The sequence below is a fragment of the Nymphaea colorata genome, chromosome 6 (assembly GCF_008831285.2).
Source record: "Nymphaea colorata isolate Beijing-Zhang1983 chromosome 6, ASM883128v2, whole genome shotgun sequence".
NCBI classification, from domain to species: Eukaryota; Viridiplantae; Streptophyta; class Magnoliopsida; order Nymphaeales; family Nymphaeaceae; genus Nymphaea; species Nymphaea colorata.
The window spans coordinates 20,916,933-20,934,107 of record NC_045143.1 but is presented as its reverse complement, the minus strand read 5'-3'; the positions used below and the strand labels follow the sequence as shown (position 1 = coordinate 20,934,107).

General features: G+C 37.5%; 1 protein-coding gene across 1 annotated transcript; it reads right to left on the bottom strand.

The window, feature by feature from the left end:
• Positions 1–12,142: 12,142 nt before the first annotated feature.
• Positions 12,143–16,683, bottom strand: LOC116256891 (superoxide dismutase [Cu-Zn] 2). The gene is made up of 7 exons (XM_031633430.2): positions 16,431–16,683; positions 16,105–16,206; positions 15,935–16,030; positions 15,821–15,852; positions 15,616–15,691; positions 12,642–12,695; positions 12,143–12,554 (listed from the first exon to the last, which is right to left on the bottom strand). The coding sequence occupies exons 1-7, from the start codon at positions 16,522–16,524 to the stop codon at positions 12,526–12,528; spliced, it is 483 nt and encodes a 160-aa protein (XP_031489290.1). The 5' UTR covers positions 16,525–16,683; the 3' UTR covers positions 12,143–12,525.
• Positions 16,684–17,175: the final 492 nt, after the last annotated feature.

Sequence of the window (17,175 nt, the reverse complement as noted above, 5' to 3'; positions counted from 1 at the left end):
GTTTGACAAGAATTGTTCCCAGTGAAAGATTGTCGTACCGACCACCAATGTGGATGATGAGTTCACAATCATAAGCATAAAAAAAAATTCAGATCCACTAGAGACTTTTCAAGAGGTCAATATAGAAAATGCCACATCAGAAAATAAGGTTAATAGTCAAAATATAGATTATCAAAATGACACTCAATTTTCTTTGAGGAGATCAGAATGTCAAACCAAGCCACCAACCCATCTTTCTAGTTACGTCATGCTCGCTTCCACAAACTACCCGATAGAGCATTATGTTGGATATGAGAGAATAAACAACACATATAAAGTTTATTTGTCTCCGGTCTCTAGCTGTTCTGAACCGTCTACATATGAGGAAGCAAAAGAAAGACTTGATATGGGTAAAATCTATGGATGAAGAGCTTGATTACTTACACAAAAATAAGACTTGGGATATTGTCTCTTTACACTTGAAAAAGATGTGGGATGTTGGTGCGTGTTCAAAATAAAACACAAAAGTGAAGGAAGTGTTGAAAGATGCAAGGTTAGAATGGTAGCAAAGGGATACACACAAAAACAAAGCTTAGATTATGAGGAAACTTTTACTCTTATAGCAAAAATGAATACCATTAGAGTGATTCTTTCTATTGCTTGCAATTATAATTGGCCTTTGTACCAATTAGATGTTAAAAATTTCTCTTTGCAAGGAGCGTTGAAAGAAGAAGTGTGTATAAAAATTCCTCCTGGGCAACCAAAAGAAGCACATGGTAAGCTTGTGTGCAAGTTGCGTAAAACCTTCTATGGTTTGAAACAATCTCCGAGGGCATGGCACTATTATCTAAGTAATTTCTTAGAACAACACAATTTTGTTAGAAGCAATGCCAACATTTCTTTATTTGTCAAAAGAAAGGATGATCATCTTATTATTATTTTGGTTTATGTTGATGACATTATCCTAACAAGAACTAATGACTAAGTCATTCTGAAGACTAAAGAGCTCATTCATGAGGCTTTCAGCATAAAAAGATTTGAGGAAGCTTCGTTATTTTTTGGGGATAGAGATAGCTCACTCACACAAAGGTCTTTTCTTGTCTCAATGGAAATACAAGTTGGATTTGCTCAAAATGACATGAAAGATCAGGTGCAAGATGATAGAGACACCTATTGAAGTTAGTCAAAGGTTGAAATTACTCTAGATGAACCTGTTATTAACAAAGAAGGCTATCAACACCTGGTAGGAAAGCTTATCTATTTGACTATTATGAAGTCTAACATAACATATGCAGTTAGTATTGCTAGTCAATGCATGCATGCTCATATTGAACATCATTAAAAAATCATTAATTGTGTATTGCAATATCTAAGGAAGGCTCTATGGTACATGATACCAAAGAAATGGTGATCATCAAGTGTGTGGTTACACTAATGTTGATTGGGCTAGTAGTTCAGACAAAAAATCTACAACCGATTATTGTGTATTTGTTGGAGGAAACATTGTGCCTTGGAAAAGTAAAAAACAGAGTGTAGTGTCCAGATCTAATGTCAAGGGAGAATATTAGGCTATGACTAAGCAGCAAGTGAGCTTACATGGATTAAAACTTTTGTGTCAGGAATTAGATTACAAGATGATATTCTTATGTCTTTGCATTGTGACAATCAAGCTGCAATTTCCATTGCAGTAAATTTTGTTTTTCATGAAACGACCAAACATATAGAAATTGATTGTCACTATATTTGTGAGAAAGTGCAGAAAAAAGAAATATCCACACCGTATACCAAGAGCTCAGATCAACTAGCAGATGGTTTTACTAAAGGCTTAAATCGAGTCCAACATTAGAAGAACCTCAGCAAGTAGGGTTGTATGAATATTCACATCCCATTTGAGGGGGAGTGTTGAAGAATAGAGTTGTCTTTCCTTCTCCCACCTTTTGAGCATGTATGTATCCATTGAGTTTTGTGTGCGTTTTGGAAACTGTCATAGTTTCCTTCTTCATCCTTTCATTATTGATCGTAGTGCCTTGTTAGAGAGCCTTCTATGTGCGTTACACATTCTGGTGGAAGTTTTGATATAATGTGTGTTACCATTGACTCAAATAATGAAAAGTAACATAGGGGTGTGGAGCTTTTGTTGTGGATGTAGGTATGAGCAGACCAAACTACGTTAAATCTTGTATTTTCCTTGTTATCTTTTCTTACTACATAGTATCAAAGCGGGTTCATTGATTTTGCTTTTTCTTATGGCTGGAAACAATGGTTTGCCTACACCAAACTAGTGGTTAGGCTATTCGATGGAGAGAAGGTTTGTTCAAGAACATGTACCAAATACTAAAATCACTGCTACTTTATTGGATGGAAGAAATTATTTAACTTGGTTCGGATCTGTCACATTATACACCAGTGTTCGATCAAAGTTGGGTAATATTGATGGAGAAATTACTATACCACATTAGAATGATGCAAATTTTAAGGAATGGAAATCAATCAGTGACATGGTTATGTCTTCACTTTTCAATTCCATGGAGCCAAAATTGCTCAAAACTTTATGTTTTTTTACTAGTGCTCATGATGTATGGGTCAATGCCAAGGAAATGTATAGTGAGCCAAACAATATCCCTACTATCTTGTCAAATTCATAGCTTAAAAAAGGAGAATATGTGTATTGTTGATTACTATGTCAAAATGATGTGTTTATGAGATGAATATGAAGTGTTTATGGCCAAACCTGTGCATGTTAAATTATTCTCTATCCAGATTTGCCAGTTCAAATGGAACTTCCATTGGCTCGCAGGGTGAGGGGGTAGGGGGGGGGGGGGGTGTTGTTGTGGTGGTTTGAGGCAAGGTGAAACACATGTGTTTGAGTTAACCATTATCATTGATGGTAGAAGTGCTTCGAGTTGACCTTCATTTGGAGTCTTCTCATTTTGAGGTTGGTAAGTCTCAGTCTAGGGTAGCCTCAACTTGCTAAGAAGTTGGCACAATTACATCCATTTTCCTATCTCTCTTTCGGGCTATCTGCTATAGGAGTAGATTGACATAACTAGCCTTTCAAAATCGTTCAATAGCAGAAACACTATATAAGGATCATATGAACCTATCTCAAATATTGGACCAAATTCATGAAATATTAGTTGTAGTGTTATGCAATTTTTGGGTAGGGTCATGAGAGTCGGGACCTTACACAGAATGTCCATCTGCCAAACGTCAGATGCTTCTGAGGCCACTAGTCAAGTTACTTATTTGACTAATTCATTCCCATGAAAATTTGGTTCAGCTTATGCTGGCCATGCAGATTATGGTTGGAGTTTCTTATGTGGCTTATTATCAACCTACCTTTATATGCACTTTTGAACTCTAAAAAGCCACTCGCTGTCCTCAAACTCTTTTGATAAGAATCACCATCAACTGGGTTTGAGCATCCAGTAAATTGGGATCGCTCATTTGAGGTCTTGTGTCTATACTTTGGGCCGTATATACATGGGTACAATGACTACAATCGACGATTGGTGAAGGGAGAGGGAGTTGGAACTATCTCTCGGTCTAGAGGAGAGGGAGTTAGAACTAACATACTTTATGCAAACTTTATTGGCATGAGCAGTGTGGGAGGTTCATCCCAACCACCTAAAGAAGCTTGAGGGCTCCCCCATTTCCCCTGCCTCTAAAGTCTGAGGCTGCATCGGCTTCAGCGATGGTTGTGGTACATCCATCAACTTGGATGTCGTGCCCCACTATTTGAGCATGCATATATTGCTTTGCATTTTCTTAGCTCTTTCTTTCTCTGCCATTTGGACATGCTTATATTTTAAATGACTCAGACACACAACATTAGTCATAGCACATATTCCTAGGTGTTAGATGGAAAACTTCTATTGAAACAAGCCAAAAAAGTAATACTTGACGTGCGTTGTCTTTTGGAAAAAAGCATACTATTATCCAAATAAACAAAGGAAGTCTACATGTATCTTTTATTCTTGCAGTTGAACTACAATTACTCCCTATTAGAAAGAGAAACTATCATAATTGAATTTTAATACCGAATATTGAAACTAAAACTACGTCAAAGTCTCCCTCGAGAGACCAACTCAATCCCGAGTCTATTCCTTTTGCATTAAGAAGTCATTTATATCTAGCTGACAGTACATTAGTGGTTCAACTTTGAATTTTTTAACACTCACTTTAAACAAAACATGTTCAATTCAAGACATTAGAAAAGGCTCCATGGCTATAGATGAGTATATCACAAAAGCCAAACATACTGTGCATCAACTTACCATAGCCAGAAAAAACATGGCTGAAGATGACCTTGTGATGCAAATTCTTAAAGGCATACTAAATGAATATTCTACCTTTAGCTTCTCTATGGAGTCCAGACAAGAGTTGGTCACCATGGATGAGTTACTTAGCTTGCTTCTTGTTCAAGAAGCTCATCTGAACAGTCATAATGCTAAACAACCATATTAGCCTTGTAGCTAACATTGTGAACAAGACTTTTCTTGGCAACCAAAATCAGCCACATGAAAACAAACATTTCAATTATAACTATTCTAGAGGGAGAGGAAATAGAGGAAATTGTGGCCAAGGATCAAATCGAGGAGGAAGAGTATCTCATAACAACAATAGTAAACGTTGAGTTTATTGCCAACTATGTGAGAAAGATGGACATTTGGCGCATCAATGCTACCAACTTCAATCTTATGCTTTTCAACAAGGGGAATCACATCATCAACAACCTCAAGTTCACAACACCACTGCATGAAACATTGGAGACTCCAACTGGTATCCAGACTCGGGCACGACTCATCATGTAACCAGCAATCTCTCTAACATCTCAAATCATCATGAATATCAAGGGAATGATACCCTCAAACTGGCGGACTGTTCAGGTTTGACTATCTCTAGTATTGGTTCATCTTCTCAAAATTTAAGTTGAATAATATCTTTCTTGTTCCTTTTATGCTAAAATTTTTATTATATGTTCATAAATTTTGTCAAGACAACCATTTTACTCCCACCACTTGTTGTGTTTAGAATATGAGTCCTGCTGAAGGGAATAAATAAAGAGAGCCTCTATAGCATTAATCTAAGTGGAGACAAGGAAAAGACTGCTCAAGCTAGAGAAAGAGTTTCCCTTGAATGATAGCACAATAGACTTGGGCATCCATCTATTAGAGTAGTGCAAAAAATTCTAAAAGATTATGGACTTCCTTTTACTAATTTATTTCCTGCTGTTTGAGAGTCTTGTCAACGTGGCAAAAGCCACTTGCTTCCTTTTTCTAGATCTGGTTTTCATGCTACCAAAACTTTGGATATTATTTACTTCACTTTGGATATTATTTACTTCGATGTGTGGGAACCCTCAGTTGTCATGAGCAGAGATGGGTTCAAATATTATGTGGTTATTGTGGATGCATTTTCTTGATATGCATGGATCTATTCTTTAAAATCTAAATAGGATGTGGTTGATGCTTTTAAACTTTTCAAATAGCATGCTGAAAATGTTTTAGGCACCAAAATAAATTTTTTTCACTCGGATTGGGGAGGAGAGTTTCAAGTCTTGACCAAAATACTTGCTGATGATGGCATTGGGCATAAAATATCCCGCCCCTCATACTCCTCAACAAAATAACACTGCTAAAAGGAAAAACCGACACATAGTTGAAACTAGTCTCTCTCTCATGGCCCATGCACATGTTCCCAAAATTTAATGGACCTATGCTTTTAGTAATGCTATTCATCTCATTAGCCATATGCCTATTGAACCACACAAGCACAAATATCCTTTGAAAGTTTTGTTTAAGAAAAATCCAGATTATGATTTTTTGAAGTGTTTGGGAGCACATGTTATCTTTGCTTGATAGATTATAGGAAAAGCAAGTTGGAATATAAAACTGAACCATGCATGTTCCTTGGGTATGCACCTCAACATCATGGGTATATTTGCCTAGACTTACAGTACATTTACATATCTAGAAATCTGATTTTTGATGAAGAGCAGTTCTTGTTTGATAAATCTAATTCACCTCTAGCTGCGCCATCTACATCCCATGAGACTCTTGTCACCAGTAAACCCAGTTTTCACCGTGAACCTGTAGTCCAGCCAACCAATATACTACCTGATGCACCAAGGTCCTCTACCCATTACATGTAGCCAACTTACTCGAACTCATTCTATGGTAACATGCTCTCAAGCTGAAACACTCAAACCACATGTGTTTAACACATGGAAATTTGCTATGCCCATTGCCTTGCTTACATCACTCATTCAACATTTTGAAACTGTCACTTTCAGGGAGGCTAGTGAAGATCTGCATTGGTGCAAGGCAATGAAAACCAAAATCGATACTCTCTAACATAATCAAACATGGACTTTAGTACCTAAGAATCAAGCTCCTCACATAGTAGGCTGTAAATGGGTGTATAAAATAAAAAGAAAAGTGGATGGTAATTTAGAAAGGTATAAAGCTTGATTAGTTGCCAAAGGGTTTAGTCAAACTGAAGGTCTGGACTACTTTGAAACTTTTAGCCCAGTTGTAAAACCAACTACAATTCGTCTTGTTTTATCTATGGCTTTAAATCTTGATTGGGAGATTCACCAAATGGATGTTGAAAATTCTAGAAACCACATTAATAGCCTTTTTTCAAAATCTTGCAAAAGACTTTGCCGTGAAAGACTTGGAAAATTTACATTTTTTCCTAGGAATAGAGGTAAATCGAGCACAAAATCAAATAGAACTCTACCAAAAGAAATATATACTAGAACTACTCATGAAAACCTCTATGATGAATACCAAACCTACGTCAACCCCTGTGGCTACCACACCTAGCTTAACCAAAGAAGGAACACATTTTGATGACCCTAATCTCTATAGGAGTGATATCAGTGTTCGCCATTATGTCACTATGACTAGACCAGATATTGCTTTGTTGTTAACCGTGTATGCCAGTTTATGCAGGAACCCACAGAAGACCATTGGACAACAGTGAATGCATACTTCGGTACTTAAAAGGAACAATTGATCATGGCTTAAAACTTGAGAAGGATATACACAATTCACTAAATATTTTCTTTGATGCAGATTAAGTTGGATGCCCAAATGATAAAAAATCCACATAAGGTTACAAAACATATTATGGTTCCAATCTAATTTCATGGAGCTCGAAGAAACAAAACACTATAACCAAATCCAGTACTGAAGCAACATATAAAGCTCTAGCAAATGCAGCCGTAAAAACTACTTTGATAGTTGCATTGTTAAGAGAGTTAGAGGAAATAAGCAATCAAATTCCAAGATTATGGTGTGACAACATAGGCATGACGCACGTTGCTTCTCATCCTATCTTTCACAATATGAGTAAACACATTGAAATTGATGTACACTTCATCCAAGACAAGATTGCCGAGAAATAGTTGCAAATCTTGTATATATCAACTGATGATCAAGTGGGAAATATTTTGACTAAACCTCTACTGACCAAGAAGCACCAATACTTCATCAACAAGGTCAATGTTCATGTCTATACAATGAGCTTGAGGGTGGCTCTCAAAGGAAAGACTAACATGCAAAGTATGGAAGGAGAAGAAGAATTAGACGTTGACTCCAGACAATGTAAGAATCAAACCATTGGAGAATTATAAAGAAAGAAACTCAAATAAAGCATGTGCAGTTGCCTTTTTGATAAAAAGAAACATTGATGTTGAAACAAAAACAAAGAGAAAAACAAGATTTAACGTGGAAAAACCCTCAACAAGAGAGAAAAAACCATGGGTGAGGAGGACCGGTGCCCACTAGCAACCAGACACTCTCTCTCTATTAGATTTTCATTCACACACTTAAATTAAAGATTACATAGGTTAAGTAGGCACACTGGATCAGGTCCAAACCCAGACTCGGACAAGAGACCCATTTGCAACATATGTCAACACTTCCCCTCAAGTTGGGCATACATATCAAACATGTCCAACTTGGATACATTTCTCTCAAACTAAGTCGAAGGTAAAGCTTTAGTCAGAACATCAACAATTTGATCTTCAGACTTCATATATGGCAGAATCACTTCTTTAGCATCAATTCTCTCTCAGATGAAGTGACGGTCAATCTCAACATGTTTGTTCGGTCATGTAACACAAGGTTGTTGGCCAGATTGATCGCTGACTTATTATCACAGTACATTTTCATTGGTCCTTCAGTCTATATTCCAATATCAGTCAACAATACTTTCAGCCACAGTAATTTTGACACTTCTATAGCAACAACTATATATTCATCCTTTGCACTAGAGCGAGAACAAACATCTTATCTCTTGCTCCTCCATACAATGAGATTTTCCCCTAGGTAGACACAATATCTTGAGGTTGATCTTCTAGTATCAACACAACCCACCCAATCTGCATCAAAATACCCTTCAATTTCGATAGGCCCTTGTTTCACATATAGGAGACCCTTACCAGGATTCCTCTTCAGGTAGCACAAGATTATGTCAACAGCCTTCAAGTGAGCATCTGTAGGAGCATGCATGAACTGACTCATCATATTTACAGCAAAGGTAATATCAAGTCTAGTGAGATTAAGAAAGATTAACTTTCCAACCATACGTTGATACCTACCATTGGCCTCTTCACAAAAAGGTTCTCCGTCCCTAATACCGAGCTTGTGACCAGCATCCAGAGGAGTAGAAGCAGGTCTACACCCTAGTTTTCATATCTCCTTCAGTAAATCCACAGTATACTTCATTTGATTCAGCACAAGGGTTGTACCTGACCTAGTAATTTCAATACCAAGAAAATACCTTAGTTTGCCAAGGTCCTTGAGATGAAACTTCGTAGCCAACAACTCCTTTAATTGTGTTATTTCATCTTCATCATTTACATGTAACAATCATATCATCAACATAGACTAACAAAAAGGTAACCTTACCCTCATTCCTCTTCACAAATAGGGTATAATCTCCATTTTCTTGGTTGTAACCATATTGTCCCATAACAAGTCTAAGATATTCAAACCATGCTCGGGTAGATTGCTTGAGCCCATATAAAGATTTCTTCAGTTTAAAGCATTTTCCCGGTTCCTCATATCCTTGGGGCATACACATATACACCTCCTCTTCAAGGTCTCCATTTAGAAAAACATTCTTAACGTCAAGTTGGTACATCTTCCACTCATTCATCATAGCTAAAAAAATAATAACTCTAACAATCTTCATCTTTGCAACAAAAGCAAAAGTCTCTAAATAGTTAATCTTATATTTCTGAGTGAACCCCTTGACAACAATGTGAGCTTTGTACCTCTCAACACTCCTATCTGGTTTGTACTTAATAGTATAGACTCATTTGAATCCAACCAGATGAGCCGCTTCATGGATCTTTACAACTTCCCATGTCTTGTTTCTGCTCAAGGCTTTCATCTCTTCTTGCATTGCATGAGTCTCCTTGAGATCACTCTGAGTCTCAGTAACAGTCTTGGGAATCACGGCTAAAGAAAGAGATGATACAAAACATTTGTAATCTTTGCTCAGTATAGAATATGATACGAAGTTACCAATGGGGTGTTGAGTACATGGCCTGATGCCCTTTCTCAGGGTAATAGGAAGCTCTTCATTGTCAGCTTCTATCTGAATCTCCCGAACATGATTTGGGTCATCCAGGGGAGGAGTAGCATTGGAATTGGGAGTAGAATTTTCACCATCAGTCACCTCATCTGTACGTACTCTTGTCTTAGAGTAAACATCCCCAAACAAGTGACTACGTTCCTCCTTAGTCCCAGTAGAGCACCCTTCATAACTCTCATGCTCAGGCACATCTACAACTACTTGATTCTCTTCCCGCTTGTATTCTGGAAAACATGTAAATCGAATCTCTTGACTCTGAAAATATTCTTCCATTGACTTCTCTCTCTAAAGAGGATTCTCACCAAAGTAAAAGACATATTCCAAGAAGGTAACATAAACATGACTAGTGATAGGCTCAAGACACTTATACCCTTTTTGAGTAGGAGAATACCCAAAAAATACGCCTTTAATCGACCTTGGATCAAGTTTTTTAACATGAGGACTGTGATCATGAATAAAGCAACCACATCCAAAGACACGATGAGAGAGGAGAAAAGGTTGACGACTCCTTGGAAGCATAGAATGGAGAGTCTGCCCATTTAACACACAACTAGGCATACGATTAATCAGATATGCACTAGTGAGAACAACAACACCCGAATATTGTTTTGCAAGATTTTCTTTGAAACAAGAGGGTCCTGGTGACATTAAGTAACTAATGGTTTTTCCTCTCAGCTACCCCATTTTGTAGAGGGGTATAACTGCAGGATGTCTCATGAACAATCTCCTTTTTTCAAAAGAAACTTTTTACATATTGACACACATACTCACGAGCACTATCAAACCGGAATGTCTTAACAGATCCGCCATATTGGGTTTCCACAAGGAGACTGAAGGTATCTATGACATGAGGCATTTCGCTATGGTCTCTCAGCAAATATACAAAGGTACTCCTTGAGAAATCATCTATAAAGGTTATAAAGTATTGAAAACTATGACGGGTATGAATTTCCAAAGGCCCCCACACATCAGAATAGATCAAAGAAAAAACTTCATTAGCATAACTGATGGAAATATGATATGAAGCTCTAACATGTTTAGCAAATTGACATACATTACAAGATATCACAGACATGTCCAAACTAGAACATAAATCAGAAAATAACTGTTTCAAAATTCCAAAAGGAAGATGCAAAACATTCATGCTAATACAAAAACAACTGAAGACAATTATTTCTCATCTTCTTTGTTATGTTGACTGTTGTCATAAGAGTTGTGGTCACACAGAAGGGTAATCAATATAAGCCTTCAACTCAATCCTCTTCCTTGTCACCAAGTACTGGAAAACACAATGATTGGCAGAAAATATGAGTTCACAATTCATCTCTTTTGTAATTTTGCTGACTGACAAGAGATTCAAGAGAGGATGAGGAACATGTAAGGCACCATGCACTAAAAAATTGTTTAAAAGAGAAAGACTCATTTTTTCTACCACAGAGGTAAATGAACCATCGACAAGAAAAGCTCGTTCCTTTCCAGATGAGAGCTTATATTCATGGAAGAGCTTAGGATTGTCAGTCATGTGGTGGGTGGCACCACGGTCAACAATCCATTCTCCCATATAAGAATTACTTTTTTCTTCAGAAATCGCAAGAGCACAATTAACCTTCACATCATCTGACGCTTCGGCCTGACTGACATGAATCCGATTAAGGTAAGCACGGAGCTCACAGATCTGTTCAGCAGAAATAGAGGCTTTCCCTCCACTAGAGTTAGTAGCATCAAAAATAGGCTTCTTCCCACTAGACGACCTCCCTCTACTATTCTTCTTTTCAAGATGCAAGTCCCAACAAAATTCCATGGTATGACCGGTCTTCTTGCAGTGAGTACACTTGCAGGAAGGTCAGGCATTTCCTATGTGCTTAGGATATGAAATTTTACTAGTAATTTTTAAAAAAAAAACTTGTCAAAGAAAAACAATTGAACTATCATTATATGTAAAATGAAAAGGAGAAAATTTATTGGTTGTTTGCTCATATAAGAATGATTTATTCTATGATAGATCAAGTACTAAAAATGATCATCAAATTCACACAAGATATAACAAAAAGCCATGAGTTAAGGAATTTAAGATTATGATTTCCTCAAAAAGCGGCCCACAGTTCTTTCTGTTTTTATCTTTTAATCCTTTGCTCTCGAGGTGATGTATTGTACCATTATATATGAAATTTTCAAAATACAAGTTGTTTTGATTGTGTCAATGGTGTAGATGAAGGACGATCAAAACTGACCAAATTGTGTTTTTCACTTTTTTTGGCTCAAAGGTTTAGGCATTTTGGATCATTGATTTCTTGGTACACAGAAAGAAGTAATTTGTGTTTTATACCAAGAGATAACCACAGCCGAGTATGGTAAAGAGCTATCAATTAAAGTGAGTAATACTGAGCACTGAGAAAGTATGAACAGATTTCTTAATAAGTCAATTTGAACAAGGATATCTACAAGAAAAAGAATACGTTATTGTGAGAGCTGCAAACCACAGACTATTCGTTGGCTATTTGGAAAAACTGTACGGCCTCCACACACACACACACACATATATATACACGCATTGACCTCATAAAATTGGCTAGTCTTTATTTATTTGGATAAAACTAAAACTGCTGAAGCAACACAAGCCGCCTTTTTTACACGGTCAGCAAGCAGTTTCCACAGGCATCACTCGCGAAGAAAGGAAGTTGTTCGAGAGACACAGGACATGCGTGATTCCTTGTATAAATTTTCAAGTGTGGGCCGGCTAAGCTTTGTGGAATTGGCCATTTTATTCTAATTTTACATCATTATCATTTAGATTGGCACGAATAAGCTTTTTCCACAAAGAGAGAGAGAGAGAGAGTTGTCACGAGTAAGCATTTTCCAGAAAGAAAGAGAGAGAGAGAGAGAGAGAGAGAGAGATTTATTGGAAGAGCTGGGCTCAGGGGCATGAAGACATGACTAGACTGCTGACTGAAGCCCAATAACTCCTGCAGCATAACAAGAACCACTTTGTCACACACCAAACAATAATTTTTCATTTCTTTCTGAGCGGGGTGGCGGTGGGGGAGCCTTACCACAGCCGACTCTGGCACCAGAATTCCCAGTTGTCTTGCTAAGTTCATGTCCACCTGAATTCAAAAATATACACAAGCTGTCAAGCCAAACAGGAGACAAATACTTTATACAGTTACATATCTGTCAAATTTAAAGGCAGTAAGTACATGTTCAACCAAATGCAGCCAAGGGATTGGTGAAACCTGAAAGTGCCTTAACATAAAAAAGACGTGCTACAAGGAGTCATGCTGCAATAGAAGATTATCATCAATATCCAACTGGATTAATCGATGTCCAAATTATTAATATTATACTACCTTGAAAAGATAAAGGCCCGTGATTATATAAAACATCTGAACTAACATATTTGAGTAGCATTTAGAATTGCATCCAGCATGACAACACGTCAGTCTGATCTCTGTCCATATGTAGCAACGAATTTAAGTAGAAAGATTATGAAAATGATATGGTCCAGTCAGTAAGCAGCAGATACGTTTAGCGCTTTGGCCATCACCCATCAGGTCATCTTTCATCAGAACTTGCAGCAGAATCTGCAACTATGATCACTGACAACTTCTTGCTAGAAAAAGGGAAAGTTGTCAAATTATGGTCCATAAAAGCTGGAGGGGCCAATGCAAGATCTGAGAAAGTGTTGCACTGATATGGAATACCAGGTAATGAAGATGGTTCTGAATCAATACAATTCCCAAATCACAAAGGAACAATACAGACATTTTATAAGAACCTGATATGAAGAGTGACTTACAAATATGGACATGATATCATCTGTTACAATATTACATTACCAATGGAAGGAGGAAACACAGTAAAGCTAGTAGGTAGCACAAGAATATGCATACCATGTTAATGTTTGAGATTACTTTTAATATCTATGCCAAGGAAAAAGCGAAGCTGTCAACATTTTCATTTAAACTAAATCATGTAGAAAGTCTTTAAGTTGAGTTATCCACTATGTATAACAAGATTATGGTCATTCCATGGATTGATGAAAGAGAGTAGGGAATAATGAATTTAACAACTCTGAAACTTTTCAACTTGTTGCTTAATGTGTCAAACCAAATTCTTGAAGATTAATTTGTATTAATTATTCAACTCCATCTTTTCGACATAAGAAACTATGTATAATCATGTTAATATCCTGTTGATTGATTCACTGGTTGTGATGTGAGAGTATAGGCAGTAATCACCTTTATCACAAAGTGAAAACTTTAAATGAACTGCTGAAGGTCACAAAATTCATGAAGGTAATTCGATTACACATACTATTTCTGAAATCAAGCAACCATACTGAAGGGATCGCCTTGCTAATATGTTAGTGATTGCTTCATAAAAATTTTCCCAGCTAAATCTCTTTCAGGAAACGAGTTCTGGACTTAGGCTAATAAAAGTGCCAGCAAAATTAACTAAGTTATTACTAGGAAGCATTTGAATTGAATAATTGATCAAGGTTTGGTTATAGAGTCACAATCTATAACAAATGTTTCCCCCACCACTCAGATAGGGACTGCCACAGTGGCCACAAGTCTACACCTCTTATTTTCACCAGATATCTTATTACTTTCCTGTTATTCAACATAAATCAATTTTGGTGCAAAATTAACAAACGGAAGAATCTTTTATGGATTCTTTATGTAGTTTCTCTTTTATGAGGGAACAGTATAGGAAACAGATCAACCCAAAGGGGAACTTGTGAAAGACTTAAGGGACAAGGTGAGGTCAGGAGTTACTAAGCAACTTTCCATATCTCTTACTCTTCATCTGTGTCGTTAGCAACTCACAGACCATAACAACTAAAGATGCTGTATCACCTGAAAGGCAAACCACATACCTTCTAGTCTGTGTTCAGATCAACATCTGTCAAGTGCACAAAATGCCACGAGTTCACCTTCATGGATTATGGGTATTTGTTCCCAAAGGTACACGCCATTCTAAATTTATTTGCATGGGTGACAATGGAACAGTCACATGGTTATGTAACTATTGTGATTCGTGAAAGATTTTGGTAAAGACGCCAATTTTTTTTCTTAAAAAGTATGACCAAATACTATCTACTTCCCAAAAATCCTAATAGAACATTAAGATGTATATCTCTCGTGGGGTCCTGACTTAAGAAATAATGGGGTAGGTGGATGCACAATTGTCCTGCTCCTGCATCTGTACCTTGCATAGTAGTAGCATATTCTAAGAGATGTTTTGCCTCATAATGAACTGCCATGTGGAAACGAAAGTACTAACACACTTGGAAACAGAATTATGATGATAAAGACAAAAATAAGGCCAGGCTACGGTCTAATGAATGTTAAACCAAAGTGTGATACCATTTGGACTGTGGAACTGAATATTATCTTGCAAGATAATCTCAAACATGAAATCCTTCAGCTCCAATAGATAGTTTCACTAAGGCTGGAAAATTGCCAAGTTTAGAAATGATTCCTAGCGAATAACAGACTCTTGCTGTCATGCATCATGCCTGGCGCATCATTTTTGCACCAACAAAAGCAACAAGCAATGTTTTTGTGCAACGTCCCTAAAAATGAGCCCGCTGAAAACCAATCTGCTAGCGTTCCATAGCACCTCAATTGTTGTTTTTAGTTGTGATGCAGTTCCTTAAACTTACTTTTCTCTATGATAGTAGAAATTGGAAGGAAAGGTATAAAAGCAATTAGTTTCAGTATGCTACTATATGCACAGAAGTTTCACTTCATAATTTATTATTTGGTAGAACACAAAATGAGAAAAAAACTGAAAGAGCGCAACATAGATGTCATTAAACCAGAACAGTCAGTTCCTTCACAAATGAAGGAACTGATACAACATTAATACGACTGGCATCCACTGTATCATAATGCATTATCCTAATAGCAAGATAAAAAACATGGAAAGCTACACTGACTTTGGTGTTTCTCAGGATGACAGAAGAGAGTAACAAAAATTAATGCAAAAGATACTAAAAATAGTTGCTCTTCAACCCACCTCTGCCAAGATCATCAGGATAAGCGTGAACAACAACGGCTCTTCCGAGTATCGAATGCGGTCCCGTAAGCGGAATCTATAAATTGAATGCATAGGATGAAAAAAGAAAGTACCGAAGATTAATCCAAGGACCAATTACGGATGAAACAAGCAAAGAATCAAAAGGGGACAAACAAATATACTTTCCGCCATTAAGGCTCTTTACCTGCATGTCCTTCAAACGAACTTCAGCCACTCCTGAAGCGCAAAAATCAAAATCCATTATTTTCCATTAAGGGATACTCGGAACCAGTAACGCCTAAACTGGAACGAAACTCACCATCCTGACCGGCGAATATGTTGCCGAGGTCGCCGGCGTGCCTATCCTCATCAGTACGGGCGCCGTGGTTCCTTTTAAGTGGATTGAAATGAGGACCTAGAAACAAACACATTCACATCAACTGTTCAAGCCAATTAAGAGAAAAGAAACCAGAAGAAAACAAGCTAAACCGGTTGAGATGCAGCCATTGGTGGTATCGCCCAAGGCATGAATATGGAATCCATGTAGACCAGGGGAGAGGCCTGCGATCCTCCCTGTGACATGGGTAGCCCCTGAAACAGCCCAAACAACTCATAAAGCCGCCAGATCATGTACAAACTGAATGCGTTTTCCCTTTTCTTACCAAAGCAAAAAGATTAACAAAGAAAGTATAAGAAAACTTCCATAACCGAAGCGGCCAATGTGGTGAAAAGAGCAAAAAGAGAAAGCACTTGTGCCAAAAAAAAAATACATCATATTAACAGCAGCTAGGAGCGGTAGAGAGAAGAATTAGGACCAGTAGCGTCCTGGAAGAAGTGAAGCGAACCCTTGACATTGGGGTCGCCAGCAATAAGAGCCACTGCCTTAACTGTAGCGCCTCCTGTCGCCATCAGAGTCAGAGGGAGAGTTCGAGAGCGGGGAATGCTTCTGCCTTCCTTCCCTAGCTCTGAGATACCACTGCTCAAAGCTGACGACAATGTAAAGGTAGATAGCCCAGCCTCTGCCGGTCGCTTGACACGAGAGTGAGGATTGTGCGATAATAAGGTTGCGTTTGATTCTCACGGATATCATATCCGAGGGGTGTCAATTTCACCAAGTTTGCCATATAGGTGAAATTCACCCTCAATATAGTTCTTAATGTAAAAAGAGCGTGGATTTGAGATCCGCTACGGGTAGCTTTTGATAGCCCCCAAATCTTAGATCCGGGGCTGATTTAAGATATCGGGGCTTTAAGATTTGAAGGTATCAGATTGTCGAACCTTAAAAACTGAGGTTCTTCAAAAACCTCGTTTGATCATCGAGCTCTCTCCCCTCTCTCACTCTCTCGCATAGGATGTCAACGGATCATATTCGAATCAAATTTCCATCTGAATTGCTTTTAAAAAATTGATATGGTATGCAATTTAACATCCAATTAAGAAAATGAGATCATATTCAGATTTAAAAAATAACAACCGATCGAATATGGATACAAATACGGATTCAGTTTTAAATAAATGTCCGATCAGATACTATCTTAACAAGTATATCTGAATTCAAAC